The following is a 23,200-nucleotide window of genomic DNA, read 5'->3' on the forward strand; positions in this document are numbered from 1 at the left end:
CCGGTTACCACTGGTGGCGGTATTAGGGTGTTTTCAGGGGGCGTGCTACCAACCGCCATGCTACTAGTCGATACGCTACCCACAACCGAAATCGCCGGTTCCTTCGTTGGCAACTCAACAGTAGCTTCTGAAACGCTGCCGTTAACCAATAGTGGCGGTTCTGCAAGCTTCTCAGTTTCGTTATCAACAACTACGCTACCGGCAGCCGGTGCCTGCTGCATGGGTTCTCCGTTGTGAAGTCCTACGTTCGTAACGTCTTCTCCCATTGCTGCGTGGCACGTTACGGCCGCCGGTGACGGCAGCATCTGTAGCAGACTACCGAGGATAGCCCTCTCGGTGTCCGGTGACAAGGACCGCGCTTTCCTCCCTCTCTGCTCCGCAGCGGCCGCTTGGTGCCGGCGCGGACCACTATCCGTCCCCGCGGCCCACCGATTTTCCTCGGAGGGTGCCTTGTCAGCCAGACTGATGGTTACAGCCGCCTCGTGGAGACGGTCGTCGAGGGCGGTGGCCGTTGGGGAAACCGTCGCGTACAGGATCTAACCAGGCTTGTTGCCGGCAACATGGTATCCCACCGGCAGGCGCTGGCAGGTAATGGCGGTGCCGATCGTGTCTTGGTCGTGCAATTGCGCTGTCCGGCTAAAGAACACGACCCAGACGCCGGAGGCCAGATGCAGCTGCTCCGCCGTCCACTGCTGCAGCTGCGCGATGGTCGTCGTCAAGGTGGTGCCGCAGTACAGCACGACATCCGCTTTTCCCTCCGGACACTGCGATCGATTCGTCTCGGCGGTGGCGAGTGCCGTCGGGTGCGTGTAGATCACGCAGATCTCGACGGGAATGGACATAGTGCGTTGCTACGGGGGATTCCTATCTCTTGTATCAGAATGTACGAGTATGCTCGCCTCTTGTATTTTCTGCTCCCGTATGAGCGTTCCAGTACATAAAGCGAAGTATTGCCTGTGGTATCGGGTCGTTGGGTTCAGTCGTTGGGTTAGCAATATTTCGAGTTGTATTAGCCGGTTCCGTTGCCCGTTATAGCGTCAGGTGAAAGATTTTTAGAAACCTCTGTTTGAGAAAACCTCCCTGGAAATTTGCAGTTAGTTATCGGCGATTATGAAAATAATGCAGACTAATCTTCGCTGCACAGCGTTGCATCGGCACAGGTCGGAATTGATGAGCCGGTGCCTGCAGTTTGTAATACGAACCCATCTACACTATAAAACAACAGGACATACGAACAGGTCAGCAGGTCAACTATTGAAAAAGTACATCGCATTGTGCAGTTTTCGTGCTTGTTTTATTTCTAAGCTAACATGACGTCTCAATACCGTAATGAAAGCGCCTGTAAGCGTCATGTGCCAGATTATTCTTTCAGCCATCATCAAATCCATTACATGTACTTAATGTTCCTTTCGTATTAATTTTGTCGAACCATGCGCCAAAGGAATTCTACCACATGTACAGATTTTCAGATTTTGAATGATGCTGCTCATACCTTCGGTAAAACAGAAAAATTATCGGCTGCTAATTTAACATGTGTAGCCAGGCAGTTAATATGAGACGGGACAAACTTTTTTTCCGTATTCATTTTAGATGTCCACGAATTCCATCCGTGTATACAGTAACGCGTCCGTAACCTACTCTGATAAATTATCCGTAGTTGTATTAGTGAATGTTTCTTGATGGCAAATTCTGATGGGAGAAATTATGGGGGAACAGTCCCCGGAAAATATTTAAATTACAACTGTTAATGAAGAGATCCATTAGTAACTAGTGTATTTATTGACTTTACAGCGAGTCTGCGCTTCAACCATGTAAACCCTGCCTCTACATACACCCTTTATATCTGTACCGTACATTTACACCTGAAAGGTAAATACGCTGAAACCTTAATCGGTGCGTCCTGTAAACCATAACGTAGGTTTACTAACTTTAATAAGTATCATGATACGAGTACAAACTATGTACCAAAACGAAACAGCATTTATAACAGAAACACTTCCTCTATGCTATCTTGATCGGGGATCGTACCCATTACACAAATCGCGTTTCCCCGTTGTATTTGCATAGATATTCGCTGCTTAAAAAACTCTTTCGCCTGTTGTATTCTGGCCAGTGGAAGTCGCTATACCGTTTCCACGGTATAGCGACTTCCACTGGTCAAAATCCCCCTACGCTATAACGTAGGGGGATTTTGAACAGGGAATACAGATGCGTAATAGGCTTACATACAGTTTCGTTCTTAACCGGGTGCGTAATGAACCCTGGCTTGCTAAAACAATCAACATTTTTATTTCTCACTATGTATAAGACGAGCTTCGCTCAACAAATATGATCAAATGAAGAACTTGTCCCAATTAACATGGGAATGGTTAAAAGAATTAACCATTACAGTCAAACAAAAGCATAACGATTTACAGTAAACTAATTATTTTACTGTAAATCGTTATGCTTTTGTTTAAATCGTTATGCTTTTGTTTAATATAAGTATTTATAAATACTTATATACACCTGGCCAATAAATGCGGGGTTGGTTTAACACTTCAACTTTAACTGTCAGTGTATTGATTTACCGGGTTTTGCTGTATTCTGACTGACCAGTAAGTATTATTCTGTTAGAAATACCTTCACACATTGTATTTGCAATATACAGACTCTATACGTACTTAATTTTTGCTGCAGTTTATCTGGTGCGAGCTGGCCGGCGGTTACTTACTTAGTACATCACACTTTTTAAGTAAACGCAGCTACAAATACATCATAATGATAATGGTATATTAGGCAAATAAATACGTAAACCCAGTATAACTTGTTCTTTGTTGAATAAAAAAACGGAAAACAAAACTGAAGACATAAAACACACAATCAAACAAGTATAAGCATTGTGATAAAATACTCAACAGACGAATATAATTTATGATCATAGAAATGCGGATACATTCTACCAAAATCCGGATACCTTTATTTTCCGCCACGGGATGAATCGTTCTTGCCCAATAGTTATCGATTTAAACAAGAACTTTACTATAGCTGTACAGATAAGAACTGGGAACGGAACTGCGCAACGGTCGACTACGTCATCATTGTCGCATACAGAAAGCATGTGCTAATGTTTACCATAGTCCACAGAATTTGTTGTCCCTTTTAAAGAATATTCTCAAGCTTTGTTCTTATCAAAAGCTTTCTAATATTTTAACAGATCATATTGAATATAGAAACCCAAATTTCGGGAGGGCCTAGAATATTCGCATAAGAAATCAACCGGTATTACAATTTTGAAAAAAACTTAAATAACCAAGACGCTCGAGAATCCCTATCCGAGAATACATCCAGGTTAATGTTTCATCACACAGCGCTGAATCGGCACAGGCGGAATAATATATGGGCCGATGCTTGCAGTTAATATGGCCCCACTGAATTACAAAGCAACAAGGTATGCAGAAGGTCAGCAAGTCAACTCACTAAAACATTACATCGAAGTGTGCCGTTGTTTTGCGTGTTAAATTTTTGCAGTAATGTCATCTGAGCGTGGCTCCATAACACGAACCGTCTAAAGTCTTCCTGTACTACAGCTTTTTGGGTGTACATGAATTCCATAACACTGGCGTTTGGCTTAATTATAATCTGATTTAGTGAGTGGGTTTTGATCGAAAAGTCAGATGAGAGAGATTGTGGTAAAGAGCTACAGGAAACATTTAAATTACAACTGTAAATGAGAAAGTGCATTAGTTTGTAGTGATTATATGTATTTTCTTAACTTTACATCCAGTCTACCCTGCAACGCAACCGTCACATTGTGTATCTGATTGATCGTGTTTTCTCTTATGCATAAGGCACAGTATGTATTTGCAGCGTTACATATAATTTATTCAGTTTTCTCTCTCTTGTATCCTGTGCAAACTGACGGACGGCTGATAAATTTAATTTTTACATCTGGATCACGGACAACACATTGAACACAAACGTTGATTAAGCAGTCAAATGTCAATTCCCACACCGAGTGCTTTTATTTAAATTAATATGCTCGGAATTTCGTTACAGCGCATGCCGGGAAAACGTGTAATCCAGAACGAAGATTAGCCACCATATTACAGAACTGTGTAATGGTTATTCCGCTACAAGCTTATCCCGTAATTTCTATCGCATTAATACAGCGCAGTATACAAATTCACGGGTTACACTGAACTCCACACTGCAGCGCGCCGCGGCACATTATTCACGCTCTAGGTACATGCATTTGGCATGGCTGATTTATGCCAGCTTGTCAAGTATCGATTAAATTTTAAACTATCGATGCATTTAAAAGTGTTAACTTTTCTCCTTTAGAATTACCTTAAATATTGAGAGGGTTGAGTTTGTCATTGTGGTGTACATTACACCTGTACAGTTTGTAGTACTAGTGACAATCCTTCATACATAAACGCAGTGCAATTTTGCAATTTTCGCGCGAAATACCAATATGTGCTACCTTTCTGTACCTTTACGATAGAATTACGGGACAAGTTTGTACACCACAACCATTGCGTATACAAAAACAAATCAGCATCAACGTTACAACTGTGTGTGGATGGTAAAAGTCTGCCCATTATCCAGCTCCGCCGTGACTGTGTAGGCTTTAATTTTTTTTCCGGAAACCGATAAAAGGACCTGCGGCAGAGCAGTACGTACGGACGCCGGCGTACTTGGGATGGGTTTGTTGCCAGTAGCTGCCGGCGGTATACTTTCCGCAGTGTTATGCGGCGCACTGGCTTCTCCTTGCACCCTGATTAACGTCCACCAGCGGAGCACAACTATAAAATGTGCCATATTTTATTGCCGCATGTGGCATCGATTCCAGCAAAACCGTATTTTTACTTTGTACAAGGGTTTTTCTTGGGAAATAAGAAACAAATCTCTTTATGGAGGGCTTAAGAGAAACAAGCAGTGCCGCGACACGAAAAACGAGTAATTCCGAGAAGGGCAAAACATGGTACATCCAAATCAAAATCCCAATAAACCAAAATATTTTGTGCGCTTACCTGATTTAACGTAAGAGCAGTGTTTCCATACAGTACTCAAGCGAGTTAAAAGCGAGGTACATTCAAACTGTACAGAAAGCTAATAACGTTAATTTGGAAGCACGTCCGCAGCAACTACACAGATTGACACTGAGCCGCAGCATTACGCATCGGACGTTATAGCGGCCGGGGTGCAAAAATAAAAGTAGGGTGTGGCTGAAACATTATTCAACTGTTGATTGGCCAACGCTTCAGTGGCTTCAGATTTTTCGCGGCCGATCATTTCAATACTTATTAAACTTGCGAAGCCTGATGAGTCGTATCGATCATTAAGCAGAGCATCCTAGCAACACTATCAGGCGTGACCGCTGCGTTTCCTCTGCCGGACACCGCGCATGCCATACGTTAGCGATGCAGCGTGTGTAGTTTTTCCGTAAACCAGACTTTGCGCTGCAGGTTGATCGGGCGGCGGCGGAAATTCATTAAACAACATTCACGCTGTCCATCGCTATGCGGCTTAACCCATTATCTGGATATACACTCGGTGGTCGGTTAAAACCACACGCGCACCAACGACATTCACCTTCAGTCGACTTAGTATTAGCTCTGTATTGGAACATATGTAAACATAGTTCGCATCGGGGAGTGAACTACTACGTGGAGGCCAAACAGCGCCACCTGCTGGAGTTTTGTGGCTGATCTGCCGGCATCGACTAGCGAAGAAAACCTCATCGTTCACGCGCTCGTCGTCAGCGCAGCCGCCCGGCCGCTCATACCGAAACGCACTGCAGTGCAGCACCCGTTAAATTTAATCTTAATTTAATTCGCATCCGAGCAAATAGCCCATTTCCGGCTAGGGTGACAGTCTAGCACGGGATTTAAAACATGACTGAAAGGAGTAGTGCAGTAGCTTTATTATTATTCGCGCTCGGGAGCAATGGTTGAGTTTCAATGCAGCACGTAAAGTAATGAACGCATAATGATTAAAACAACCACTAAAATAACCGCACAAAAGATATATGCTGCTACATCAAATATTCAACACCGTATTAGGAAAATGTTCGTAGTTGGTACAAATGGAAACTTAATAAAAAGGTCACCTTTCCAGTACACAGGTTCTCCATAAACTCTGATTAAAACTGACAACGAAAATATTGATGTAACACGCAGAAAATACAGACGCAGTGGGGAGCTGGAAAAACCTTACATCAATCCGGAGACCTTTACTTTCCGCCCATCGGTTAACGTGATCATCAGCTCGATGGATGCGATGCTGGCGTTGCCGATCGGGCGGAGGACATTCTGCAGGAATTCCGCCACACTGGACGCCGGTTGCGGTTCCCCAAGAAGCGTCGATCCCCAGACAGCGTCGCTGGAAGGCTGCACAGGCGGCGCCAAGGCCGTGGGCTTCTTCTCACCGACATTTACGTTATCCGACGCAGTACCGCCCATGACCGGATACGGAGAACCTGCCGGTTTCTTCAGCTGCAAACCACAATAAGTCACGTTACCAGATGGAGCGTTATCGGTGACGGATAGTGGCGGTTGCGCGGGTTTCGGATCAGCAGCAGCTGCATGACCCGATGCAACGACAACAGGTGTCGCTCTTGACGGTGTTATAGGCTTCGCAATTTGCAAGTTACCAACTGCCACGTTACCAGATAAAGCCGTATGTGTGATCGCTGTCAGCGGAAAAACAGGTTTCTTTGGTTGCAAGCCAAACGCAGCCGCGTTACCGAACATCCCGACGGCAGTAACTAATGAAAGCGGCGATGTAGCGTTCCCGGATGGCAAGTTACCAATCGCCACGTTGCCGGCATTTGACGGCCGGAGCGGTGCGGCTTTCTTCGGCTTCCCGTTACAAGCTCCCTGTCCCAATTCTGCGTGGCGTGTTGCAGGTAACGCTGACTGTGGCGTCAGTAACAGATTGCCAGGAGTAACTTTCTCTGCGTCCGGTGGCGAAGGAAGAGCTGTCAGCTCATTGGGCTGCGAGCGATGACTGCTGTCCGGCATGTCCGCCTCCACAGGCCACCGATTCTCCGCCGCAGCGGTTTCCTCGGCAACGCGTATCCGCTTAACCGGTCCTGCGGGACGGCCTACGCTCTGTACGCAAGCGTACAGAGCGTAGGAGGGTTCGCCGTTAACATAGTGTCCAACTTGCAGGCGCTGCTGGTGAATGGCGCCGCCCACCGATTCCTCGTTGCCTAACGGCACTCTCCCGCTAAACAGCTGAACACGGACATCGGCCGCCAGATGCAGCCGCTTCTGTGTCCACGTCTGTAGCGCCGGCATCGTCACCGTCGGTGCGGTGCGGCAGGACAGGACCAGATCCGAAGGGGGGTTAGGATGCGGTGTAACGTGCGCGCCGCTGGTGGGGTCCATGTACATTACGTGAATCTGGATGGGAATGGCCATGCTGCGCTAGACGAAAAATGACGAAGCGGAAGAACTGCAACCACATATTCTCCATTAGCTGAATATTATCACAAAGCGTACAGTTTGTATGCTAATAGGTAGACTACCTAGTATGTGACAGTGTAATGCATTAACATGAAAAGTCATTTTTAACGCAACCTACATTGAAATTTAATTTGCCACAGGGAAATGTACTTTAGGAGTTGGTAACACTCAATTTACATATTAAATTTGTTAAATCTTCGATAGCTCACCTGTCCAAAATTGTGCCTTCAGCCGCCAGCACAAGCACGTAAAAGATTCGGGTAATCACTTTATAAGTTGAGTCGGGAAAAGCGCAGATGCAAATAATAAATTTGTGCGAAATTAAACTCGTGGAAAATAGCCGACGGGCGACTGAATTTTCTGACCATACATTAGACTTAGTTTTATACGCACTTTATAGCCCGTTCCCTCTCTGCCTTTGGTATTGGTGCTGTAATACCGAACGGATACACCGGATTTACAGCAGCGGATTCTGAATGTGCGAAAGTCGGATTGCCGCTACGGTACAGTAAAACCTGTCTTTTACATACACCGGTAAATACATACACCTGGAAATTACATGCGCGGAAAGTATTCGTTTAACCGGCGCGTCCCATAGACTGCAATCTAGCTCTGTGTGATACATACGCCTACACATACGGTTTTGCTTTAACCGAAGGTTTATTTAGTAACCAGGTTTCACTGTATTTGCAGCAGTGCATCTAACTATGGGCCGCAGCGTCGGTTAACGAAATAGCCGCTCTTTGGAAAGAAAGGATTCTGCGAAAAGAAGATTACTCTTACTGTAGCTGTTCGATTTCTTCAGTTTAACAATCTCGGGTTTTAATAAAATTCGTGTTTTTTTATTCGAATACTTTATCATTTTGGTTACGTGGATACGTTGACATAAATTTGACCTGGACATTTCCTTTTATTTCCAGAATCATTAGAAATGAAATCAAACGACCATACACGTATCAGTTATTTTGTGACCTTTTCCACAGCATAATCGCACTGACGCACGGTCGTTTCTTTAGACACAGAAAATCACAGAAAAACTAATCGACCTTGAGTCGGAAGTTAATAGAAGGGAACTTTTCCGATCAGCGTCGCCATATACATTTGTCAGATTGCTCAAAATACCAGCAAGAAACTAATAGCCATTTTTTACACAATCAGAAACAACTGATAGCGTATCCGAAGACGTGAGCAGTTTACACAATTCCCGACAGGGTCACTTTGCGCCCGTCGGCTACCGTGACCGTCACCTCCACAGATTGGATGCTGGTCGTGTCGCTGCCGATCGAACGGAGAACGTTCTTCAGGAAATCCGCCGCACTGATCGCCGGTGGCGGATTCCCGAGAGTCGCGGAGCCCCAAGCAGCACCGCGGACGACGGTGAAGATGGCGCCGCAAGCGTCGGCTCCTCATCACTGGCTGGTACGGTACCCGATGTCGAGCTGATAGCGGCCGCATACACGGATGCTGAAGGCTTCTTCGGTGGCGTGCCAACACCAACTACGTTACCAGAGGAAACGGAATCCACAATCGCTGGTGACGGTAGAGTGCCACTTCTTCGGTGGCAAGTTACCAGCAGCCGCGTTACCCGATGCGGTGGTACCAAGAACTGCTGTTGGCGGCAGTGTAGGCCTCGCAAGTTCCACGTGGCCAGATGAAACGCAATTACCAAGCGATGGTGACGGTGTGCGTTTCTGAGGTTGCATTTTACCAACGGACGATGGCGCCAGCGGTGCAGGTTTCTTCGGTGACCGTGGTGCTATAACCAGCATCTTTCTCTCCGGCGACAAATCCAGCGCTTTCTGTCCACTGCGCTCGTCAGCGGCCGCTGTTTCGTGCGAGAACGAACCGCTGCCTGCCACCGAGGGCCCCAGAATTTCCCCGGTCTTTCCTGCCGCACGAGCTGCTTTACCCGGCCATGCCGGAAGTACGCCTTTGCGGGCGGTTGCCGTTGGACCTACTGCAGGCGGGTACACGTAGGCGTACACGGTGTAGCACGGATCCTTGGCATCGGGGTCGTCCAGGAGCAGACGCTGGCTGTTAACGGCCGCCCCCACCGACTCTTCGTCACGTAATCCGGCGACATGACCGAACAGGTCAACACGGGCGACGGCCGGCAGACGCAGCTGCTCGTTCACCCATTGCCGTACCGTCCCCAAGGTCGTCGTCGGTTCGGCGCCGCAGAACAGCAGGTCCGGGCGACCACGCGGCTGCTCCCCGGGGCCGGTGCCATTGGCGTTCAGGTAGGTCACGAGGATCTCGAGCGTAATGGCCATGCTGCGTCAGGCGAGAACGAAGCGGAAATCTGCAACGCGTATTCACCATCAGTTGAATATTATGTTAACGTAATATATGTAAGCATTAACATTTATTGATTTATATCATATCTAACAGATAAGTAATAAGATTATACTGTACAATAGCCTACCACATTGACAAGAAAAGTTAAAAGACCTTGTTAAACGATCTGCTTTTGATTCAGTTTTACACAGGAAAAACATGTGAAAACATGTAACAGTTACATGTAATCAATTGATTGCTGTAATTACCACAACATGTACTGGAAATCTCGGTAAATATCCTTTACCTAGCCTATCGCAGAAGATGGACTTCGCAGCTCAGCAGGCACCGTGAAGCACGTAAAAAATCCCGGAGTTCAAGTCAGAAACGAGTGGAAAGGAACAGCGAAATTTATTAGTGCAAAATAAAATTAAAGTTCACGATATTCATACCAGTGTACAAGCCGACGGTCGAATGACTGATCGTACAAAAATTTCGTAAATATAGTTTATTTTGTGCTGGCTTTGGTTAAGTCTGCGCCATAGTCCACTAAACGGATGCATCGGCTAAAATAAAATAGCCGCGCTTTAGAAACTGAGGGTTAAAAACAAAACCGATACAGAGTTGTATGCACAAAGCCGAGAAAGTAAACAGCCGATTACTCTGCAGTTCCTCTGCTGTTCGTATTCTTCATTTTAACCATCCTGCGGTTTTTGTATCCACTAGTTTTTTATACCAGAAGACCTTACTGTTCAGAGTAATTTAGTGTTTCTCGTCTACAGCTTGGTCATTGGGGTTACGTAAACGTAAGAATTAATTGTAAATTACTTGTACTGTTTATGTTCTTTTGTTGCTTAATATTTAATCGGAATTACACGTCCCCATTTTTTTAGAGCGACACAAGCACCAGTTACGTTGCCGCCATGCCGTCCTCAATTCACAAATGCAACACCGTCGACGTTCTGGGTGACGACGGCCAGTTCCGTTACGGACGCGTCGTGGACGTGGTGGACACCGGGCTCTTCATCGACTTCTTCTGTCCCAACCGCCGTCACGAACTGACACCCCTCAATCAAATTTTCCTCTATTTCGGCTCGCAAGACTTCCAGTTTCCCGAGCTAGCGGTCGCGTTCTGTGGACCGCAGTCGACCATCCCCGTGGAAGTGCTGATGCGGGAAACTCCGACCGGTCCGTGGATCTGGTTTCCAGCGGAAGTGATCAATTTGGCGCGTGGCGCTGCTCACTTTGCATACAACGTGGCTGTGGTGCAGTGGTCGCAGGACGGAAAAAGCTATACGGACGTGGTCCCCACGGATCGGGTTCGCTGGCGCGCGTCAAGTGAGTGGTGGGAAGCGATTGGTCGGTCGGCACCAGCTGGATATAAACCCACTTATCCAGGTACACATATCCGCTAAAAAAAACCTATTTGACGAACACCGTAAAATAAAAAACTAGTTGCTCCACTTTAACGAAATTTAGCGCTTTTCTGATCGTACCCAGAGTTAGGGAATTAAGGGTCCTGGTAGCATCCTGTGGCAAGCTGTTTGCTAGTAATATTATTAAACTGTTTAACCAAGGACCCAACGGCCGACTTCTTAAGGTTTCCATTACTGTTAAAAATTAAGCGAGGTTTTTATCTCTCTTAGCGACATTAAAAAACAATTAGTTCTACTGAATATTTTGCAGGTTATTATGGTTATGGTGACTATGCTAGTAAGATTTGGCCTCAACGACAACGTGTGACCAAATGGCAGTACGTCCAGCGCTGCGTGCCCCTGAACGACGACTGTCCACTAGCCGCTGCAGCACTCAACGAGCTCATCAGCAGTGCAGCCTGCCTGGGTTACGCGTGGACCGGGGTGTGTGTGGACGTGGCCGACGGGTGCTTCTGGTATATCTATCGCCAGCCGAAACACGCCGATGATTCGTGCACCGTGGTACCGAACACCTTTAAGGCACGCACGGCGTGCGATACAATCCTACAGAAGCAGTATAACGATTTCGACAGCGTATTGACCGTACGTCTTCCGCCACTTCTCGCGTCGCAGACCGTAGTTTGGGCTCGCGTCAAAGACGATTTAGATCAGCTGCCAGAGGGTCTTCTGGTGGATGTCTTGTCGTATCTGGATACTCTGAAACAGAACGAACTGCGCGCCGTGTGTACCAAGTGGAATGGCTTTGTCCAATCGCCGCCGTTGACCGAAAGCATTGTGATCAGGAGCTGCGGTCGTGATCAACTGGAGGACCCCGTTCCGCGTCGACTGATGTATTTACTAGCAGCACCCATCTTCAAATGCCTGGACTCCACCACACAGCGGATCATTGTGGACACCAGGGGATCGTCACACCGTCTGCATCCCGGCGATCACGCGATCCTCTTCGACATGATCCGCTTCGTGGTGCAGCACCGCACCGGAATCCAGTTAGCCGCGATCTATTTGGTGGGGATGGAGGAGCGGCTCATGCTGGGAACCGTTAAGGACACTTTTCGGAGTACCCAGTGTGCGATGCACGCGGCGGACCGTCCACGTGCACGACGGTATGCCGTGGAAGGGTACGAATTTCTCCTCAATGACTTCGTCGCATCGTGGAAGAACTGCCCGTGTGTGGCGATCTACCTGGTCCACTGTTACGTGCATCTGGAGTACGGCGGGAAGAGACTGGTGATCCCGGTTCCCGCTGCGCGACTCACGATGCCGGATAATGACGGGTGTGCGTTGTGGGATGCACTGGACGCGGCGCTGCCGGTGCTGAGTGATCGGCAGCTGAACAAGATGGCCCGTTGGTTGGGAGACCATGATCCGCTGAGCGCTGCTTTCAGGATGATCCGCAAGGTAACACCGTAGGGAACCAGGCAAAGCGTGTAACATGCAACCGGCAAAGCCGTCCGTCGGACGCTTTTTCTGTTAAGCCGGCAAAACCGTCCGCCGATCTAAAATCGCGTAGAACCGTGAACCCATTCCGGCAGAAGCGTCCGGTTCGAATGCGGAATCCTCAAGACAAAAAAGTGTGAGGGCAAAATTTACGGCCGGGCGTTCTTGGGCCGGCGGACAATTTTACCGGTTTAACGGCAAACGCGCGTGGTGGATTTTGTTTTCCGAATAGTTTTGCTGGTTATAAATGGATACTGTGCAGCTGTGCAAGCAAACGCTTTTGTGTTCGAACCCACTACGTAGAATTGTATATCTTACTTTAGCACGGTTTGATTGCAATGTCAAACCTTTGACCAGCGAGTCGACTGAATGGTCAAGTTCCCACTCTTTTTTCCCTACCATGTACAAGCCCGTCCGGATGATGAGCACGTAAAGATAAAGCTAACGCATAGCACGATGGCCACTGCACTACGTTTGCCACAATGCATAAATGCGCTCCGCAGTTAGATTGTCCCTTACTGCACCGACCGTTTTCTGACCACCTTCCGCCAGGCAACTACGATTATTCCCATTGAAATATATGGCGTGCACCAGGCCACCAGCCAGCCAAACGCATGTTACGTGGTTGAACAGTGTGGCGTGGTGTTGCGTGGTATCTCGTTTGGCGTAACCCATGAATTTACATTTGTCGCTGTTCTCTATCGTGCTCATCATCCGGACGGGCTTGTACAGTACTTACTTATGTTCTTTGCAGATGGTGTGCGCCGTGCAGACTGCTGATCCGTGGCCGTCACTGCATTATCGCGGGAAGCAGTGGTGCGTGGACGGACTGAAGGGCGTACAGCTGCACCGGCTGTCCCGCATCACGCTGCACTTCCTGCTGGAACTGACCAAATTCCCCGAGTTCCGCGATTCGGGATTCCCCGCTAACCCGTCGGCATGGTGCCAGCCGGGTCAATTTGTTTTGGATGACTGAAGTATATGTTTTTGCACATACTCGTTTACGATTCGTTTCGGTACGCATGCGGCATGTGTATCGGTGTACTGGCTTTGCGCTCACATACAGCTTAGGACAAAATGGTCGCATACCCAACATTTCCACATTCAGTACGAATGCAGCGCAGTGCACCGTACGACTGAGTTCAAAATATCCGTTTCGTACAAGTGCACTGCACCGCTTGCGTACAGAATGCTGGGTATGGGGCTATGCGACCATTTAGTCCTACATTGTATAAGGATTGTTTTGGTTCTGCGGATGAAAATCAAAATCCACATGCTTGTTCTGTTCTGGTCAAAATAGCTTTTTTGAAACCTGCCTTGCAATGCCCGTATAACAAAATTCCATAAATTTTTTTCAGATATTTCCAGTAAATTGCTAACTAAAAAAGATATCTCACCAATTTCTCATAGCAATCTCGTGCCTGTCTATCGTAGCAGAGGCGGCACGATCGGTACAACGTTTCGTTTCCGGCACCAGCGAACTACTTTTACGCATATTGCGTTTCAGATAGGGAATTATATAATATTTACTTACTGTGGTACTGCTGTATTTCTGCAGAAACACATACCAACGACATTTTACCGTATATGGGAACTGCTGTATTTCTACCGAAACCGACCGTGCCATATCTACCTCGTAGCAATTTCGTAGTTCTACGAACGAAATGAATTATATACGACGAATTTTATACGATTAGACAGCTTTTGGCCGAACGTTACGGTCGCCGGTGGACCTGCACAGTACAGTATTCTACTGCATCACTTTGTCAGAATGTCATGTAAAATTAAAACAGTAGGATATGTAATTCTAACGACGGCAGTGGCTGTTAAATCTAATTTTAAAAGCAGTAGTGTCTGAATGTAGCCGTCAGGTTTCGGAATCGAAAAATAAACGAACCGGAAGTTCTGAAAACACATATTGTACAGTACTCTTTCCAGTACCGTTTACTCGTATTAATAAGGCCCATATACTTGTAATATGCCGAAGATTCGGTAAAAATACGGTTATAGCCTTATAGGATAGGGTTATTCTTATCTGTTATATTCTTGTCGTTTCCAAATGACCAAACATTAAAGCCAAAGTATGTTAGGACAAATTCTCGCATTTTTCGGTATCTCGTAACATCTCCAATGTTCCGCGCAAACGAAAACGTATGAAGATAAGAAAGAGTACCATAAAAACGAGCGCTAAGTAAATCTCTTCAGATTCGCCGCTACACCTCATATTCTGTACTGTCAAGCTGCGTGTGATTTACGTGACAGTCCGCATCGCCGTCATCCGGCCGCTCAGTCACATAACCATCAACGCTCTCGCATTCATCCGGCATTCGCTCCGCTGTTACATCAGGCTCTGGTGGTGCCGGTACCCACGCTGCCGACGGAGGATACACGTGCACGAAAATGACGTAGCGTGGCGCCGCGGGCGATTCAAAGTGCAGATGCAGGTAGCCCTTCGCGATGGCCTCGGCCAGGGTGTCATTGTCATCCGGCACCAGGGTCCCGTTGGACAGGACGATGGGCGTATCCGCCGGCAGACAGAGCTCGCGTAGCGTGGCGTAGTGCAGCTCGGCCATGGTGATGGCTGGGTCAGCGTCCGTGTCGCCAAATAGGAACATGGGCGGCGTCTCGTCACGTTTAAACTCGCCCGCCGGGTGGATGTACACCAGCTTGAGGGGGATGTCCGCCACCATGTTGCGAGAAAATTTTCTGCCGGCAATCGAAAATAAATAACTGGTCAATACGGATTCGATGACGCGCACGTATAGACCGTCAAAATTCTCAAATTTTATATTTTTCCAATAGCTTATTAATTAACGAAGCTGCTTAAAGAAATCAAAACCCGCCAACCATTTTTACGATTTTCATCCAAAACTGCAGTTTGTAAAACTAAGATCGGCAGGAATTAGGAAGGAATAACCATGCCAAACCTTACCTTACGTGTTCAATATATATTCGTTTAAAAATCAGTACGTAAGCGTACGACGAATATAGAAAAAAATAATTGAACTCTTCACTGGATGCTATGCAGGCTACTTCACAAGCACTAGTGGTAAAATCTACGGGAGTGAAAGAGCGGTTCGATTTCTTTTACAGGAGCATGCAGAAGTGGCCGGTGCAAAGTTCAAGCTAGTGTTATATAACCGCGGCGCTGTTGCGGCACAGGTCATGCTGTACAGATACACAGGTGTTTCGAATTTGTTCGTTAATGCGTAATCTGGCCTATGAGCCAGTGGTCAACCGGTCAATGCCCTAGCCAAAGTGCATACCATGGAAACTGTGTTGTGCAATGGGTCGGTCTTCATGATAACGCGGGATTGTTCAATCGTAGATGCAATCGTCTAAAGAGTGTATGATTACATGCCGGATACCGACAACGCTGCCGGGATTAGCAGCCCCGGAAGCCTCATGTCGCCGACGCCGTAAACTGTCGGCGTGACGGATGCAGGTCACATTCGCCTTGACGAAAACGTCAGAAGGATTTTTTGATTAAATGTCTTAAAATTTCTCAATTATATTAACGGCTTTACCATATTCATTAAATAAAATTTTGCACATAAAATGGTGAGAAATTTCGGCGTGGATTTCGTTTTGGAGCTAGCAAAACGATCGGATCCATTTCGTCGCAAATCCCGACTGAACGCTGGTGCAACGTGCCAAAGCATGTCCGGTGCCGGGACTAACTGGAAAATGATTTCCCAACTGCTTCGGATGGCGTTCTTTACCACCAAGGGCAGATACTGGTCATGCACCGCGGTATTTTAAAAAAATTACTTAACCGGATTGTCGCACTGTTGTGTACGCACTTGCTGGCGGTCTGTTGTTTTTGGTCCCTCAAGTATGGAACATATGTAAAACAGAATTCAACAAGCCGCATCCAGATACCAAACGTATACGACGAAAATTAACGAAAATGTAAAAACATAAGAACCTACTTGCATAATTTTGCATTAATACAATACTGCATTGCGAAAACTTCAACTTTTAAAGTTTGTATACCTTTTGCCGATAAATATGGATAACTGAATTTTAGACTGGGAAGATTCAAAGTCATCGTTGCATTTCGTCCAGTGTCGCCATTTCGCTACTACATAAATAGTGGCTTGGTATTAAGCAGTCAATTGTATAACATTGAGGAACAGCAGAATGAAGGCCCTGTTAAAGATTAATTTTCCGTTGTTACGTTCTACTTTTAGTAATAACATTGAACGCTTTGAGTATGAACACCGGAAAAACTGCACAAGCACTGGCTGGTTGCTTTTGCGATGGTTTTTGTGGCACTGCGAGTAGCTCTGTGCGACGCCGGCATAGTCAGTAAAGGTTGAAAACTTGAAATTAATGTACAAGCCAGAATCATAATTAGTTGCGTAAAGGTACAGCGAAAAATACGAATTCATGGGTTAAGCTTAGGTAGTGTAGTGGCTATTGCTACTTTGTATAAGCGCCAATGTTGCAATATCTGTATTTTTACGCAACTACTCTGTATGTAATTATGAATGTGGCTTGTACAGCTTTTCTGAGTTAGAAGCAAAATTCTATGAATCTTGTTGCATTTCCTTAAGTTTAACAATAATTATTAAACATCCTGTTGCGCGTGCACGGACGGCTGTTTAATTCGTGTATCCGCACTGCCGATCCGAAATTCACAGAGTCAGAATTTTTCACACCGCACGCTTTTATTTAATTATTGTGCTCGGAACCTGAACACAGCTGCACGACAACTACTGTAAATCCGCAGCATCCGCTACACCGTATTACATAAACAATATCTCTTTAGCAGCAACTTATCGACACCACAACGGCTGCAGTCGGCAAATACAGACAAAATACAAATTCAACGTTAACGTTAGAACTGTTTCTGGATGGTATACACCTGTCCATCTTCCAGCTCCGCGGTAACTGTGCACGCCACGACCTTCTTACTGGAGACGGACTGCAGGTCGGTCTGCAGAGAACCAACGGTGGACGGGGGCTTCACAGGGCTGCTATCGTTTCCGGGAACGGAAGGCGGTGAGGGTGGTGGCTTCGATGCCCCGGCATTATACGGGGCAGGGACTACTGGTTCCATGATCGTCTACTGTAAAAGCGCCGGAAACGCAAGAAATACCGTATAATCAAGAGGAACGATACACGGAATAGCTAAGCTAAAAGTACCGTACTAGATCGCTGGAATTAAACACAAAAGTAAGATTTGTACAATGGCACGTATAAACTCGAAAGGCATCGAATAATTTTCGAAATGAAACAAGCATCAGCTATTTATACTCGGCCGTACATATTAGCAGTTATGTGCCTGAAATAATTCTCTCAGTATTTGATTGGCCGGCGATGAAAGCAGCTTAATCGGCCTAAATATTTCCAATACGGATGTGTCGTCAGCAACTGTGTGTTGGCCAAGAATGTATTTCTGACGGCCGTCAGACCAATAGAAAAATTTTATCGCTAACGGTGATTCCTCATTGGTCACGCGATAACGCTGTTTTTTCAGTTTTCACTCAAAAAATCAGTTTTTATGCCGCATGCGTCGAACTGGCTCTCAAATGCTCACGTTGTTTACGAATGCAGCAGCTCGTGGAGTTTTCGCTGCCAATTTTGAATGTATTTTGTGACTACGACCTTTGAAAACAACTCTTGATTCTTTCGGATCTTTTTGAACTGGAAGCCTGTGTTCTGAAAGGTGAGTAAATGAGAGTTTTGTATTATTGCTGCGTGATTTTCGTGAAGCTTTACATCTATACATTCGTACTATTCGTGAGTGATATTCTGTTCCCCAGACCTCTATCTGTTTTTAGTGTACTACGTATAAAAATCAACTGAAAGTTGTTTAACTTTAAATAATGTTATTCGAATGTTTGCGTTTTAATTACCGCTTCGCATACGAAGTATAACTATATTATAATGTACTGATAGTCGCATTATATGGCGGTGACACTTTCCCGGCCTGCTGCAGAATATGCGCGCCGGGTGCAAACGCTTAAGCCTTCCAGGCTATCTGGTACCTATGATATGTATGTTTTTTATTATCAAACCGGTTTTAGGTATACAGAATGTGTAAAGAACTGGAAAACAAATTATTAAGTAACGAAATGAAGTTTAGTGATTTTTCCGCGGAAAAATTACAACGAGAGCGTTTTTTATGCGAAAAGCATCGAAGTAGTACAGATACAGTACATCATAATGAATACTTGTACAATACATTTTATGCTTTCTGTTTGATATTTACGCCCATGTTGTAAGTGTGCGGCTTATGGTAAATATTCGTTGCAGATTACTCATTCCGCCCTTTTTCTCTGGACGCAGCATGGCCATTCCGCTCGAGATCCGCGTGATCTACATGAACGCCGACGGCAGCGCCCCCCTGCCCGGGACGAACCCGCAGCCACACGCGGACGGGAGGCCGGACATGCTGTGGTGCGGCAACAAACCGACGGCGACCCTGGGGAAGGTGCGGCAATGGGCGATGGGGGAGCTGCATCTTCCGGCCGACGCCCATGTTGAGCTGTTCGGGGAGGTCAACAAATTGCAGAACGAGGAGCTGGTGGTGGACGCCATCAAGAAGCAACTTCTGCTCCTGGGCGACCGCGATGTGGAGGATCCCTGCTACGTACTGTACGCTTACGTATATCCACCAAAGATCCCCGGGGAAAACCCGGATGCATTGAACAGTGCGGCAGGGAAAGCCGCGAGCAATGTGGGACCTTTAGGGATGCACAACGGTCCGCTGTTGCAGGCAGCAGCGGCCGCCGACGAGCGCAGTATGTCTCCAGAGAGAAAGAAAGCTTGCCGTGGGATTCCGGTAACGAAGCCGCCGTCACCAAAGAAAGCTGCACCGCTGGCGTCATCGGCTGTTGGTAATATGCAACCTGAGAAACCGACCGCGTTATCATCGGCTACTGGTAGCGTTTCATCTGGTAACGTGGCTGCTGCTAGTTTCCCGTTGAAGAACCCACTTCCATCGCTTGGGAATAGCGATCCACCGGGCAAAGTGGCTGGTACCGTGCAACCCGCAAAACCTACTCTGCCTATAGCAGCTCTTGGCACCGCCGCTTCTGGCAGCGTGGCAGTTAGTTTGCCGTCAAAGAACCCGCTACCACCGCTTGGGCATACCGTTTCATCTGGTAAGGTGGCTGCTGGTACCGTGCAGCTGGGGAAACCTGCTCTGCCGCCTATAGCAGCTCTTGGAACTGCCGCAAGTGGTAACGTGGCAGCCGGTTTGCCGAAGAAACCACCACCACCGTCTGCTAACAGCGTTTCATCCGGTAAAGTGGCCGCTGTTAACTTGCAACCCGCGAAACCTACTCTGCCTGTAGCAGCTCTTGGAACCACCGCATCTGGCAACGTGGCTGGTGGTTTGCTGTCGAAGAAACCGCCACCACCGCTTGTTAATAGCGTTTCATCTGCTAAAGTGGCTGCTAGCGCCGTGCAACCTGGGAAACCTACTCTGCCGCCTGTAGCAGCTCCTGGTACCACCGCAACTGGTAAAGGGACTGTCGCTGGTTTGCCGTCGAAGAAATCGCTACCACCGCATGGGAATAGCGCTTCAACTGGGGAAGTTGCTGCTGGTACCGTGCAACTGGAGAAGCCAGCGCTGCCACCGATAGCAGCTCCTGGTACCGCCGCATCGGGTAACGCGGCTACTGGTAACTTGCCACCGAAGAAGCGCACTCTACCGCCACCAGTGATTATTGATGCCGTTCCATTTGGTAACGTAGCTGGTGCTGGCACGCAACCAAAGAAATCTTCAGCATCCGTGCATGCGGCCGCTAGTATCTCGACAGCGGGTAACGTTCCTGCACGTGCTGAGGAGCCGACGCTGGAGGTGCCACCTATACCGTCGTCCAGGGGTGTTGCCTGGGGACCGACGACTATCGGGAACCCGCCACCGGCGTCCAATGCGGCGGATTTCTTAAAGAACGTCCTGCGCTCGATCGGCAGCGACACGACCAGCATCCAGTCCGTCGAGGTGACCATCACGGTAGCCGACGGGCGCAAAGTGAAGGTGTCCGGATTTATGTAAGTTTCACACGTACACGGATACGTCTGTCTTCAGTTGTTTCTTGTTCTTTGTGATATGGCTGATGATTTCTCTTGTTTTGTTGATGTTGTTGATCTTGTTTTAAGCATTTTAACAAGTGTTTATACAGATGGTGAGGCTGAATCTTGTTGCGAAACTGATGTAATTTCCTATAAACCTTCGCTTCGCAAGAAGCTACAATAATGTTTTTATTGCTCTCTATGAGACGTGTAGTCGTAGAGATTTTTGTTAGAATAAAAAACGAATGTGCGACTTAGTAAGCGAATATACGAAATTCGTAATTATGCGAACAAGGAACAAAATTTATTTGGCTTGTACATACTCGTACTGTACATCTGTGTCGATTCCTGGCAGCAGTAGTTTCAATAATACGGGACAGTAAAGCTCTCCTAAACAAAATTTTGACCTTACCGTATTGCCTGTATTAATACTGATTACAACACAAGCTCTTGGTACAATAACCTGTCAAAATAATGAGGGCGCGCCCAAGTCATTGTGTTCTGGAAATTCCGGTAAAGCGCCGCATCTCGGAGCCTGCAGCATAAAATTATCGAGCGGCGAACCAATTACCGGCAGCAAATCTGTTGTCTTGCCGTAAGTTGCAGGGCAGAATGAAGTCTGATGCAGTCGCCAGAATCAGTGTACTGCCGTGACCTATATGAATATGGCCCGGTGCCGGAAATTTGCAGGATCAACCTTCTCCAGAATAATCCCGATCAAATGAAACACGGCTCACAAGGAAGTAGCTGTATGGGTGAGACTTACTAACGCTTCCGGGATAGGAAATCTGATGCGTAATACGTTGAGCACAGATAACACGTAACGATGGCGGATATGCCACCATTCAGTTAAAGGCTTAAGAAAAAACAAGTACTGTAGAAGATACAAGATACGGATGCAAATGGATTTCGGAACTGCCGGGTCGATTAAATTGGCCGATCAAGGACAAATCTTGTCCTTGATCGGCATCATGATTGGCTTCCCGTTGTTGTTAGTGGAGACGTTGCTGGGACCGAAGACATCGGAGCTGGAACTACCGATGTGTACCGCTTGTGACTGATGGCCACAAGGCCCTGCGCGGCCGCCACGGTGACCCTCCCTCCTTTTCGGCGACCGTCACTTCGTCGAACGGACACTATGCCGACCCGCCACAATGTCGCGGGACTAGCGTTTAGCTAAACCAATCCCACTTTTCTTAGTTCTTTGAGGTTTCTCGGGTTATCCTAGGTTTCTTAGGTTTTTCTAGTTTTTTAGCTTTGTCGGCTTCTCCGTTTTCTTAGGTTTTCTTAGATTTCTTAGGTTTTCTAGCCGTCGCTCTCGTAAAGGTCGACGTAGTGCCATCGACGTTATGTCAGTCGACGAAGTGTTAGTCGACGAAATGTCGGTGAGCCGACCTTTACGAATCTTTACTGCTGGTTAACATATGATGGCGGTTCAAGCGAATATTCCCTGAGGTCAGACCTCTGCCAGCACTAAGATGACCTGCCACTGCGAGGCAAAAAACCGCCATCATATGTTAACCAGCAGTAAAGATTCGTAAAGGTCACCAGCTAACAAAGCGATATAGATGATGTAGAGGCTAGTTACCAGAACGTACACCATAACCACAGCGAGAAATGCACCCCGCGGTTTGTCGACGTTTGAAGTTGGTGTTACATATTTACATAACTCCCGCGAATACATAGACCGCTGATTGCTTGCTGAGTTGAATTCATTTAATTCAGTACAGTTGTGCTTCCCTTTCCAAAGGGCTGCAGTTCGCTAATGTCACAAAATAAATTTTAAGAGTTTTAAAATTCATACTAAAGTTTGAAAATACTGTCAACGTATTTAAAAAAACGCAGGATGTAGAACCATTCTCATACCTGAGCGCATCTAAGTGCAAGATTCAGAGAAGATCGGTCCTGAATCCGACTTTTGGTGCACCTGTTTGCATTTTAAAGTGTGAGGACCACATATTACCCAGAATTCCCCATCCGGATGTTATGCACACGTACGGTTTCTGCACCCATGTACAGTAGCTGAATGGATATAACTGCAAGTGTATTAGCTACAGAATGCTTAGAAACGATGGAAGGAACTGTTTGGTGGAAGTGTTTGAGCTTGCGGAAGCGCGAGATTTTATGTTTGTATGCAAGAAATTTGTGCTAGGTACTGGAATGCACTGCCGTTAAGCGTTAGCTCCTGCTTCGAAAATTAGATTCCGGACTGCTTTTGCATTCCCGCTGTCTGCTCCATTTGTAAAATGATATTTTACTGGTGTTCTTGCTTCCATGGTTGTTTGAATAAAACTTAAAACCGTCGTCTTGCAGCTGAAGGTGTGCCCATGGATTTAAAGAAATCGGTGAGCGCCGCCGTTTTACTCATCACAGTTATAATGGACAATCGGCTTAATATTTTCTATGAAATTTTTGCGCATTTCTAAATCGGCTACGGTGGCGGCCGACGAAATTCAGCTTTCAAACATGTTAGCCACAATTAGTGGACGAAAATATCAACTGGTAATGAGACTGGATATACAGTACTCAAAAGACATTCAGAACGCTTACCAAATTTAATTCAAT

The 23,200-nt window shown here is 46.7% G+C and overlaps 2 protein-coding genes across 2 annotated transcripts; both read left to right on the forward strand.

Moving 5' to 3' along the window:
- Positions 1-11,995: 11,995 nt before the first annotated feature.
- On the forward strand, positions 11,996-13,580 carry LOC129598837 (uncharacterized). The gene is made up of 2 exons (XM_055496916.1): positions 11,996-12,565; positions 13,359-13,580. The coding sequence occupies exons 1-2, from the start codon at positions 11,996-11,998 to the stop codon at positions 13,578-13,580; spliced, it is 792 nt and encodes a 263-aa protein (XP_055352891.1).
- A 5,322-nt stretch (positions 13,581-18,902) lies between these two features.
- Positions 18,903-20,618, forward strand: LOC129598838 (uncharacterized). Its single transcript, XM_055496917.1, has one exon. It carries the CDS (start codon positions 18,903-18,905, stop codon positions 20,616-20,618), a length of 1,716 nt encoding a protein of 571 aa, XP_055352892.1.
- The last annotated feature ends 2,582 nt before the right edge of the window (positions 20,619-23,200 follow it).

This window comes from Paramacrobiotus metropolitanus, unplaced genomic scaffold (genome assembly GCF_019649055.1).
Source record: "Paramacrobiotus metropolitanus isolate TYO unplaced genomic scaffold, Prichtersi_v1.0 Parri_scaffold0000130, whole genome shotgun sequence".
Taxonomy (NCBI): Eukaryota; Metazoa; Tardigrada; class Eutardigrada; order Parachela; family Macrobiotidae; genus Paramacrobiotus; species Paramacrobiotus metropolitanus.

Excerpts from the sequence above, each read along its gene's own strand:
- LOC129598837 (XM_055496916.1), top strand. The coding sequence starts at position 11,996 with ATGTATTTACTAGCAGCACCCATCTTCAAATGCCTGGACTCCACCACA. Across the intron at positions 12,566-13,358 it reads CTTTCAGGATGATCCGCAAG|ATGGTGTGCGCCGTGCAGAC; the intron begins GTAACACCGTAG and ends TGTTCTTTGCAG.
- LOC129598838 (XM_055496917.1), top strand. The coding sequence starts at position 18,903 with ATGGCCATTCCGCTCGAGATCCGCGTGATCTACATGAACGCCGACGGC.